Genomic DNA, 11,885 nt, shown 5'->3' on the forward strand with positions numbered 1-11,885 from the left:
TATTTTATTATTTTGTGATGTATTTGCCGCCCTCAAAATTGAAGCCGATTCCGCCCCTTGATGATTCCGTCTGATTTTCTAACAGTAGGAAATTATAATGTTATTAAATAATTATTTTAATAATTCACATTTCTGTTCGTTTTAAGTTTCAATGTACTTTCTATCCTTCACGGTGGTGATAATATCGTTACTGATCTTAATGTCAATAAATTATAATAAGAATCAGCATTAAATCAAGCTAAGACTTTTAAATTATAATAAGATTCTCACTGTTGGTTGGATCATTATTTGGTCAACGAAATTGTACAATTCGTGCTTAATTTATTGATTAATTTAGGTCTCATTACATTATCTCGGTTTGACATAACAAAAAAATTTGTGATGCATTTGAATTGCATTATCTCGATAAAGATTCTTATCTAGCTAGTTCTCTCTCTCTAGTCTCTATGTATCACATTTATTCTGAAGCTTTTTTTTTTCTCATTTTGCCATTGGACAACAATAGTTAGAGGATCAAAATCAGTTCATGATTGTTGGGAGATTATAGTGAGAAGATAATAGTCGGAGCAATTTAGTAAAATAATGATTGTGATCAAAGGACCGGTGATAATTGTTATCGTGGGCTATTGATCAGAGTATCATATTCAGATGATAGTAGTTGAAAGTTGGATAAAAATTGCCCGACAACGATGATGGTGGTTGTTCAAAGATTGTAGTTAGACAGTGGTACAGTGATGATGATTGAGCGGTAGTTCGATAGAGCTCTAGGCCTCTAAATTTTCTTGAATCGCAAAAGAATGCAGATTTTTTATCTTTCTAGAAAAAAAATGTAAGGAATGCAGATCTAAAGTTTTTAAGAGTATATGCTGTGTAAATATAAGCTTTGTTTGGGATCACTTTCTTACTTCTTTTCAAATCAACTCTTTAGTATAAAAATTTTAATTTTACAATTAAAAAATTGTTTTAATAAATAATAAAAAAAAACCGTCCCAAACAAAACAATAATAATCTTCCAAATTAAAGCACTTCAACTGACAACCCTTACTAATTCTATTGATCATATGCGGTTCTTTCAGTATTTAAATTTTCGAATCATTTGCTATACGCTCATTCTGTCATTTATTTTACTCATAAAAATATGAAGTTCTTCCAAAGGAACAATAAAATATTTCAACAAGAGCTCAAAAGGACACTCAAGCAGGAGTTTGAACAGCTGAATGCTCCTCACGCCCATATATTAATTTTCAGCAAAACGTCCCAACTCATCTTGGTCTATCTTCTAGTACAGCTCTATGGTAACATTCGGCCAATATTGATGAAGTTAGGCAACAATTTATTTGAATTTATTATGGACATTCAATGTAATTAAATAAATACCGTAGTAGCAGATTTTATTTTGTAACAAATATTGATTATGATTTATCGTATAATTAATTTATTTTTTTCTTATATATAATTAGAGACCATTTATCGCCTATGGCATTATTCCATCATGCGAGAAGTTAACTGTCTTATGAGTTATGATTATTCCCAATATGTCAAATAAATGTCTCAGAATATTACACTGACGTTTAAACCACCTTACAAAGCCTTTAGAATTGTTTGCTCTCAAATCTGAGGAGGAAGCCATTAAAACAATTTCGTGGCTACCTTCACTCAGGTTCTTGCCCACACTAGGCTCCTCTTGGCAAACTTTTAATGATAATTTTCAGGAACGTCAGCAATGGCCTTTGTTCAATCTCCTCTTGACAAAAATATAATAAAATCTTCCTGGTCACCCTTCGAGTGTTCTCGGCAAGACATGGAAAGTACATTCTTGTCTGTAGGCTTCTTAGATATAGGGGTGTCAATTCTTGTCAACGGATCGTATTCAGGCCAAATCCGACTGTTTTTTACCCGACCCGATTCAAGTTTCGGGTCAGTTTTTCAAACCCGAATCCAACCCGGCTCGGGTTTAGGTCAACCCGAATCGACACGAAGGCGAAACTGGAAGAAGAAGTGCACGAATGGTTGTTGGCAGGCCGAACTCCGGCCGCCAAAGAAGAACGTGAATGGCAGACCGACAATCAGTGGGCGGTCATGACAAACATGGATGAGAGGCCGTGCGAGGCAACGACACCGACGAGCTCAAATCGAGATGTGACATTGCAACTGACGGAGTGACGGACACGTCAGATGAACCAGTGGATCATGGACGATCAACTGCAGAGGCGGCATGACTTACGAAGAGCAGTGATGACCTTGAAGAAGGCGAAGAGACGCATTACGTGATTGAGTGCGACTCGACGCGTTGAGCAACAGGTCATTTCGCGAGTAGGGCGGGCAACAAACTTGGGCAAAATCATTTTCATGTCATTTCCGATTTTCGGGTCAATCCAAACCCGACCCGAAACTCAAATCAGGTCAGATATTCAAACCCAAACCCGACCTACTTGCTAATTGGGTCAATCCGAATCAGGATTTTTCCGAGTTAGATTTGAGTCGGGTTTCAAGTCATGTCAAAATTTGACACCCCTACATATATGTTCAGAAATTTTGGTTAACCTTCTCAGCATCTCAGCAAAGCTTTTGACCACCTCGGCAACCTTCTCGTCCACTCTGATAATCTTCTTAAGAACCTCGAAGACCTTAATTCTAGAAAAAATTCTCTTCCACGACCAGTCCTCTCATAGAGATCGAAGTGTTTCTAGTAGCCTCTCTTAGTTGCATACAACTCAGGCCTCCTAACATCATTTGAGATTCATAAGCTAGTAAGGTAACACTTCGGTATGTTTGTAATGGTTTTCTTATTGATCATCCACCACACTACCATTTGAATATTGCTTTACCACTCTTTCTCAAAAATTTATGTGATTGGAACTACTTTTAGAATCAAATTTAGAGTATATCTTGAAAAAAAATATATATTGTCTAACTTACTCAAATGTATGAATATGTCAGTGGCTTGGTTAAAGGTGCGCTCATTGATGGCTCAGGTGCACTTGCCAAAATCAGGGGTCACTCATCAGAGGCCGAAATACACTCTCTAGGAATTCTCCATAAACTCTCCAAGAACTCTCCATATTTGCTATAAACTTGTGAGATTTATAGTAAACTCACTAGACTCCTAATCCCACTCAACTCTCATCACTCACTACTTATTGCTTGTCAATCAGTAGGCCTAATCAGCACTCATCACTCGATAAGCCCACTTGCCATTAAAATATCATTACTCGGCGTGCCCGCTTGTCACTCATCACTCAATGTGGGTCCACTTACCATACATCATTTAATATGCCTATTATCTACTCATCACTTGATGAACCTATTCTCCACTTATCACTCATCATCCAGCAGGTCCACTTGCCACTCACCACTCGTTATTTCACAGGCTAACTCGCTACTCGGCGTGCCCTAGTTACTTATTACTCAGTGAGCCCACTCAATCCTCGTTACTTGTTAATTAATAGGGTCACTCACGGCCACTTGTCACTCGTCACTGAGCGGATCCACTCGCCACTTGTCACTCAACAAGCACATTCGTCAAGCTCAGTCTATGGGCTTCCAACTAGTGACTATACACGACAATTATCCACATACATTTTTATATTTTCTTGACAACAAATTTTTTTTGCTACATGACATATGTGAATAAATATATTTCAGGTAGGAGCAAGTCATTATTTATGCACCTGAAATCAATAATAAAATTCTTAGAATCTCTCTTTCATTAATTATTTTCTCTATTTTTCTCTGAAGCCATTGTTTTGCTTGGTTTATAAGTCTTGGAAGTAAAATTTTGATGTTGTCCATGAACAAATATAAATTGAATGATACCCACAACCATTTTAAAAAAAGGTTATTTTTTTACAATAATTTTGCAACAATCATTGCAAAAAACTACAATCCCACTAAATGGACCATTAATTTATTGAAATGCATTTATTGACTTCTATAGATACAATTCAATTCATTCAACTTCTATAGACACTTTTCATATTTTATTTCGCTCAAATTATTTCTTCCTATCATGTACTCCTAAATAACTCATGTTGTATAACACATTTTATCAGGCAATTGTATTTCGTTGTTCGCATCGGATGTCGTTGTTTTTTCTAATAGGTTTTTTATGTTCTTTTTTGAGGAACATAGAATCCGACGTCCTATGATCGCCCGAAAAATATTTGACATATCAAGGAGATTTCTCCCCCACCTAGTTATCAAATAACAAGAAAATCCTACTGGTATTCAAACATTTTGAGTGCTGAGAATGACAAAAACCCATGATATTACTCATAATTCTACCAAGATTTTGCTACTCACTAGCTAGCTAGTTCCCACACAATCACCTAACCCAATGATTTCGAACAAAACGGTCTTTAGTTTACATACATAAACTTTTATAATGCACTGCAACATGGGCCCATTAAATAATATATTTTACTTTAATTGAATGCTATATAAGTTTAATTTAGTTAAGTACATTTTGAATACAATATTTCAAAAAAAAATGTACATTGTATTCTTGAGGGCAGCGTGATGAAAAAATTGCAAGTTTTAGAGTAAAGATGCGTTATGCTTATGTCCTAAGGCGAGATGGAGGTACATGTTGATAATGGTTGTTGGGCAAACTATTATGCCCTTAGAATCATAATGATCTGTTTACTGAATAACGACATCTTAGAGAGAAGATGGAAGATCATCATGCATGAAAGCCAAAGATGGAGGCATGATGGATAACAATGATTTGATTTGTGATAAGGAAGAGAGATAAAGGAAGATCACAGTGGGTTGTGAGACTAAGATTCTAGAAAGCAATGGACACATATCTAAAAATTATTATTTTTGAGCAAAGTTCGAATATTATTAAAAAAAATAAGAGCAATAATTGAACATGAATCTCACAAACCTGAATTTATTTAAATGTATTGATTTACTTATGCAAATAAAATTTGACTCATTTCACTTCTATAAACACATTTCATATTATACTTCCCTCAATCTATTTTTTGAGGACAACATGATGCAAAAATAATAAGGATTAAGGGTCAACATATAAGAGATGTATGTGCCCTAAAGAGAGATGGAGGTAGATGTTAATAATGGTTGTAGGGCAAATTATTATACCCTTACGATTATAATGATCTCATTTATAGAATAGCAACAGCTCAGAGAGAAGAGTGAAGTTCATCGTGCATGAAAGGCCAAATATTGAGGCATGATGGATAGCTGCGACTCGATTTGTGATAAGAAAGAGAGATAAATCAAGATCTCAATAGGTTGTAGGAAAAGATTCGAGAAAGCAATAGGTACAAACTGAGAAATAATCTATTTTCGAGCAATGTTCAAATATTATTCAAATAAAAATTGAGCAATATTTGAGCACGAATCTCACAAACTTGAAACACGATTCAAATATATTATTACTTTTTAATTTTGTTTTGATTAACACAACATTCTCATAAGATTTTATTATTTTTCACTTTTAATATGACAAATATTATTTTATTTTATCTTATAACAGAAATAAAAAAAATAAATAAATAACAACTATCCAAACAAACACTAAATAAACATGCTTCACATGCCCTCAAAGTACCAGCGGTGTGGATCCAACCGTCGGAATTCCAGACGGTTGTGCAGGAATTTGGCTAATTCCAACTGCCAACGATTTGCTCACGTGCGCCGCAGCACCATACCCTCAGCTATTTCTCCGCTTCACCTCCCTGCTCTCACTCTCTCCCTCTCTCTCACTCCCTCTTCACCATTCTTGCACCTTTCTCCCCCTCGCCGGAACTCCAGTCGCCGGCGTTTCCTTCTCCCCTACAATGAGGCTGCTTCGCAAGCAACATCACCAGATTCCGTCCACTTCGTCCCCAAAGCCCTCGAAGCCGCCGTCGCGATCTTCCTCCGTCGCTCGATCAGCGGCCTCTTACCTCCTCCGCGAGCAGCGCCTCGTCTTCCTAATCGTCGGCATCCTCATCGCCTCCTCCTTCTTCCTCCTCCAAGCATTCCTCTTCTCCAGGCCCTCCCAAACTCCCCCTCGCCACATCTCGCCTCTCAAGTCCTCTCACTTCTCCTCCGCCGTTGTAGCGAGGCCTATGATACCGATTGGGCTGAGGAAACCATCATTGCGGGTTCTGGTAACGGGCGGGTCGGGTTTTGTTGGCAGCCATTTGGTGGACCGATTGATCGATAGGGGGGATAGCGTGATCGTCATCGACAATTTCTATACGGGGAGAAAGGGGAATGCCGTCCATCATATTGGCAATCCAAGGTACGAGTTGATACGACACGATGTCGTTGAGCCAATCCTCGTTGAAGTCGACCAGATTTACCATTTGGCTTGCCCGGCGTCTCCCGTTCATTACAAGCGTAATCCGATCAAGACAATCATATCCTTCATTTTCAAATTTGATGGATTTACAATACTTCCAATTGTTTATCTATTTGTTTTTTAATTTGAACGAATTCAAGCATATGCCAGTTTGGTCTCGTCCAAAATAAGTTTGGTTCTTTCGTTATGTTTAATTTGGGATTTGCATTTCAATGTAATAAATGCGGAAAAAAATTCCTTTATGTTAGTGTTCTGTTTGAACATTTTTTTTTTCCTGGAGAAATAAAATTTTTATTGTAAATTGTATTAAGATAGATTTAAATTTTTTTGCTTTTTTTAATATTTGTGTAATATAAATTTTTTATATGTAATACTAATATTAAAATAAATGCAACATTTTTTTAAATTTACTTAAATATAATTTTTATAAGATATATAGCAATAATAACAACGAGCATTTATCATACTGTGAGATCTGCTACATTAATTCTTTTTCTCCAGTATGTCTTCTTAAGGTTCAAATTTTTAGTTATGTGTATAATCATATAGCGTAGCATTGTTGTGTACCCGGGCATTGAGGCTCTGTATAATTTGCTTGGAGATACACAAAGAGCAGAGCGCTGCGAAGCTCAGGACCCCGGCATTGTGACACTGTCTGGCATAAAGAAGACAAAGATGAGCGTCGCCTAGGGCTCTCAATATTGAACCCGATCCGAAAATTTCGGGTTTGGGTTGACCCGAACCCGAAGCAGGTCGGGTTCGATTCTGAAAAACCGACCTGTTTGCAAAACCAGGTCGGGTTCGGGTTGACCCGGAAACACGGAAATGACCCGAAAAAACTGTTCATTGCTTTGCTTCCCGTCGTTGGCTTGAGTTCACAGCCAGCGAACTGTCGTCGCTGCATCCTATCAAAATGTTAAAACTTCCGATCCGACGGGAAGAGAACGTCGTCCAAGGAGCAAAGTCGAACAGCAATGAAGGAGCCGACGTTGGCTCGAGTTCACAGCCAGCGAACTCTCGTCGCTTCATCTGATCAACATGTTGTAACTTCCGAGTTCCGATCTGACAAGAAGAGAACATCATCAAAGGAGCGAAGTCGAACAACAACGAAGGAGCCGACATTGGCTCGAGTTCACAGCCAGCGAACTCCTGTCGCTGCATCTGATTAAAATGTTGTAACTTCCGATCGGACGAGGAGAGAACGTCGTCCAAGTAGCGAAGTCGAACATCAACAAAGGAGCCGGTGAGGGCCGCGAGTTCATATCCAGAGAACTCCCATCGTTGCATCTGATCAAAATGTTGTAACTTCCGATCCAACGGGAAGAGAACATCCTCCAGGAGCGAAGTCGAACAACGACGAAGGTGCAAGCGAGGAAGCAATGGCGCGAGCGAACTTCCGTCGTTGCTTTCGTGCTTCCAATCAAAATGTTGTGCTTTCGATCAAAATGTTGTGCTTCCGATCAAAATGTTGTACTTCCGATCTCATGGGAAGAACGTCGTCCAGGAGCGAAGGTGAACAACGACAAAAGGTGTCAAACTCATTTACGGGTTGACCCGAACCCGAAGCGGGTCGGGTTCAGGTCTGAATAAGCGGGTCGGGTTCAGGTCCGAATAATCGACCCGTTTGCAAAAAACGGGTCGGGTTAACCTGAACCCGAATAGTGCCGAGTCAATTTCGGGTTCAACCTGAACCCGGCCCGTGGCCCGAAATTGACACCCCTAGCGTCGCGCGGCTCTCCAAATCTGACGCTATGGTTCTGTGAGGCAGGCTAACAATTTTCTTACTTTTTTTTTTTGAAGGGTTGAGTCCCTTTAGTTTTAAGGGAGTTTCTCTTTGTTTGTTTGTACAAAAATGGTGCAAGGGTGAAGAGAGACAATGAGAGAGCAAAAGAGAAGAGAGATTTGTACTCTCTCCCAAATTTTTTGTAGTGAATTTCTTACGCCTGGTGTGTCTTTGTGATTTTTTTTCCAAATTTTGTATTTTTTCACATTAAATCTTAGTGCTCTTTATTTCTGTTGCATTTTCTATTTCTTATTTGTATTCGTTAGGTGGTTTACTTCCCAACAAAATTATCATTTAAATTTAATAAAAAATAACATTTCTAATATTGTTTAGTCAAGTCCTTTTAGGTTTACCTCTATCTTTTTTAATATAAGCCAGATCCAATGCATCTACTCTCATAATTGGGTAATTAGAAGTCCGATGTTTTATGTGTTCAAACCATCTAAAGTGACTCTCAATCTTATATGCCACTGGAGCGGGCTACTCCAACTTTTTACGTATATACTTGTTTCATATTCTGTCTCTAAGAGTGAAGTCGCTCATCCACCCGAGCATCCAGATATATTAATATATTTTTCATTATTGAATTTCTTAGCTAATATTTTTTATTATATAGTGATGTATTCGAATATCCACTAGCATGGAAGTGGCAAAAATCAATTACCATGTTTGGGTAGAAAGCGATTTTGTTTTCTTAACCCTAACCCTGATTACAAGACAAATGTGATCGGAACCTTGAACATGTTGGGCTTGGCAAAGAGAACTGGAGCTCGGTTTTTATTGACAAGCACTAGTGAGGTTTACGGAGACGCACTTGAGTACCCGCAGAAGGAGAATTATTGGGGAAATGCAAATCCTATTGGTTCAATAAAATTACTTCCTTTTAATTTATTGATTACCTACCTTTCAAAAAATTTCTTGAGCTGAGCATCTATAACTCTTTTAGGTTTATTGTTTCTCATCTTCTGATGATAATTAAAACCTTAGTGTTTGTACTGTTTCAGGTGTTAGAGGCTGTTATGAAGAAGGGAAACGAGTTGCTGAAACTTTAGCCATGGACTACCATCGTAGCGCTGGTGTGCAGGTAACTATTTAGCATTTTTTATAGCCATCTTATATATGGGTATATATTGGTTTTGCCATTGAACCATATGTTGCAATAGGGGAAGTCCAACCCTGATATTACTGATAAAAATCTAGCCCATATTATATGAGGTATTGCTCACTTTGGTCAAATTTGTCTCCTATTAAGTTGAATCTTATGATTTTATACTTTTGATATAACTCCAAAGGATATCCCATTTCTTATAAATACTCCGTTATCAAATAAATTTTATATATTACCCCAAAGTGCATATCACATATTTTTAATAACTATAACTTATATAATCAAAAACCTTTCTTCTCATTCTGATGTGAGATTTAGTTCTTTTATGTCCCTTTTTTTTAGAAGAATAACATTTTAGAAGTGTACCATAAGTTGCTCCTTATTATAGCCTCAAATCCGACCATCACTCCCCACCCTCTTTGGATTGCCTTCTTCATATTCAAGATGTCACAAATCATTTGCATTTAGCCTCTAGTTTGAAACACTAAAGTAAGAGAATTTTTTTTTCTACAAGGTTACAAAAAGATATATTTAAATGGTTGATTTTATTGTTTTAATGGATTGCTCTATCAATCATATAAGATAATGTTTCATTATATGGTTTTTTTATAGTGAGATACTATCAACTTAATTATTTAAACTAAAAGTCAAAGATATATAACATCATGAAATATCCATATTTTCAATTAATCTGACTTCTACATTTTGTGTGTCAACATGGAGAAATGATTTCCTCTATATTGCTTGCTTGATTTCTATTTTGCTAATTTGTTTTTGATCTTTCCTTGTGTTAGTTGACCTGAAGCTTGCATACTTAGATAATTGAGCTCCACATATTTTTTTATGAGAATATAGCATTTAATCTAAATGTGACCATTTTTCAGGTACGCATTGCACGTATTTTCAATACCTATGGGCCTCGTATGAGCATTGATGATGGACGTGTTATCAGCAACTTTGTTGCCCAGGTTTCCCTCGCCCTTTAGTGTGGCCATAAACATGTTTCGTTTACGATTAAATTTGCTGACAGTACCCTTTAACTAAAGAAGAAGATGTGTTGTGTAGGCACTCCGAAGAGAACCACTGACTATCTATGGTGATGGAAATCAAACACGAAGTTTCCAGTATGTTTCTGACTTGGTATGAATTAGTTGTCAACATTTTCCTTTCATCTAATGAATTTCACAAGCTCTATTTTTCCAGCAATTTTACATGGAATGATCCTTCTTTTTCGTTTCCTTCATCCAACTGTTAGTATTTTGGTTCAATTTCTTTTTTAGTTATAGGTGTACTTTCTTTAGGCATTGTGATGGTAGTAGGAGTTTGACTTGGTAGTTTTATTTCTCATTTTTCTTGTTTATCTTGAAGGGTTACATCTCTTGGTGTAATTTAAGTGTCCCTTTCTCTTTACTGTGTATGTGAATAAATTTTGAAGTGAAGAGAGACAAAAAGAGCATGAAAGAGAAGACATATGTACTATTTCTTTAAATTTTCATAATGAATTATTTGGTATGATGTGGCTCTGTGATTTTTTTCAGATTTCAAATTTTTCCCCATTATATCCTGCTGTTCTTTCATTTCTGCTACATTTTCTTTTTTCTTGTTTGTATTTACTCTGTAATTTTACTTCCCAAACAATCACTTCCAAATTAGCTTCCTTTCCTAGTTCACTATCTACTGCAGACTAATGTGATTCAAACCAATAGTATAACTTGTTGATGCATGCAGTCTTCTCCTAACATTTTAGCACAAAAGTGCAAGAGTGCTTTCTTAGGTTTGTGATTTGCAAAACAAATATGGAGTCTTACATGGTAACATGATCATATTTTTCATCTTTAACCTACATCCTATGACATGTTATGGTATTTATTGATTCACATTTTGATGTGTTAGATTGCTGGATTAATCAAGCTGATGGATGGTGAAAATGTTGGACCTTTTAATCTTGGAAACCCGGGAGAATTTACTATGTTAGATCTGGTTGAGGTCTGTACATAAATTAAAGGCTAAGGTTTCATTTGAGGTGGCTTCCTTACTGCTTCATAAAGCAGTTTTTTAGTACAAAATTTAAAATTTTTTAGCTAAAAAATTGCTTTATAAAACAGTGAGAAAGTCGTCCCAAATAAAACCTAAGCAAATATTCTTTTTGAAATTATTCTTTTTTCTGCATTACTAACGTTTCTCTGTGCAGGTTATCAAGGAAACAATTGATCCAAGTGCGACAGTAGTTTTCAAACCCAAAACGGCTGATGATCCCCATAGAAGAAAGCCTGATATCACCAAGGCCAAGCAGCTACTGAACTGGGAACCAAAGGTTCCACTCAGAGAAGGTCTCTCAATAATGGCCAAAGACTTCCGCAGAAGGATTCAAAACGAGTAAAACTGAGCCAAAGACATCGAAGTACAACAACCTTGCGATCATGAGAGAAGACAAGGGCTGACTATCTAATTTTATTTTCATTTTACTTTCTTTTCACAATCTATTCTTTATTCTTGAAATATAAGGGGCCCTTTGTGATCACTTTATGGTTTTGCTTTATTTATATTTAATATAAAAAAAATTAGTATATTAAATAGGAGTTATTTTTTGGTTTTATTAAATATTACATAATTTGATTTACACGGCTATTACGGATAGGGGTGTTGACCCGAAAACCCGACAAAAACTCGACCTGAAA

General features: G+C 36.8%; 1 protein-coding gene across 1 annotated transcript; it reads left to right on the forward strand.

Moving 5' to 3' along the window:
- The first annotated feature begins 5,742 nt into the window (after positions 1–5,742).
- LOC110100007 (UDP-glucuronic acid decarboxylase 1-like) lies at positions 5,743–11,587 on the forward strand. The gene is made up of 7 exons (XM_020827361.2): positions 5,743–6,374; positions 8,814–8,961; positions 9,104–9,183; positions 10,092–10,175; positions 10,273–10,347; positions 11,101–11,193; positions 11,399–11,587. Exons 1-7 carry the CDS (start codon positions 5,808–5,810, stop codon positions 11,585–11,587), a joined length of 1,236 nt encoding a protein of 411 aa, XP_020683020.1. The 5' UTR covers positions 5,743–5,807.
- The last annotated feature ends 298 nt before the right edge of the window (positions 11,588–11,885 follow it).

Source organism: Dendrobium catenatum, unplaced genomic scaffold (genome assembly GCF_001605985.2).
Source record: "Dendrobium catenatum unplaced genomic scaffold, ASM160598v2 original_scaffold_17320, whole genome shotgun sequence".
In the NCBI taxonomy this organism is placed as follows: Eukaryota; Viridiplantae; Streptophyta; class Magnoliopsida; order Asparagales; family Orchidaceae; genus Dendrobium; species Dendrobium catenatum.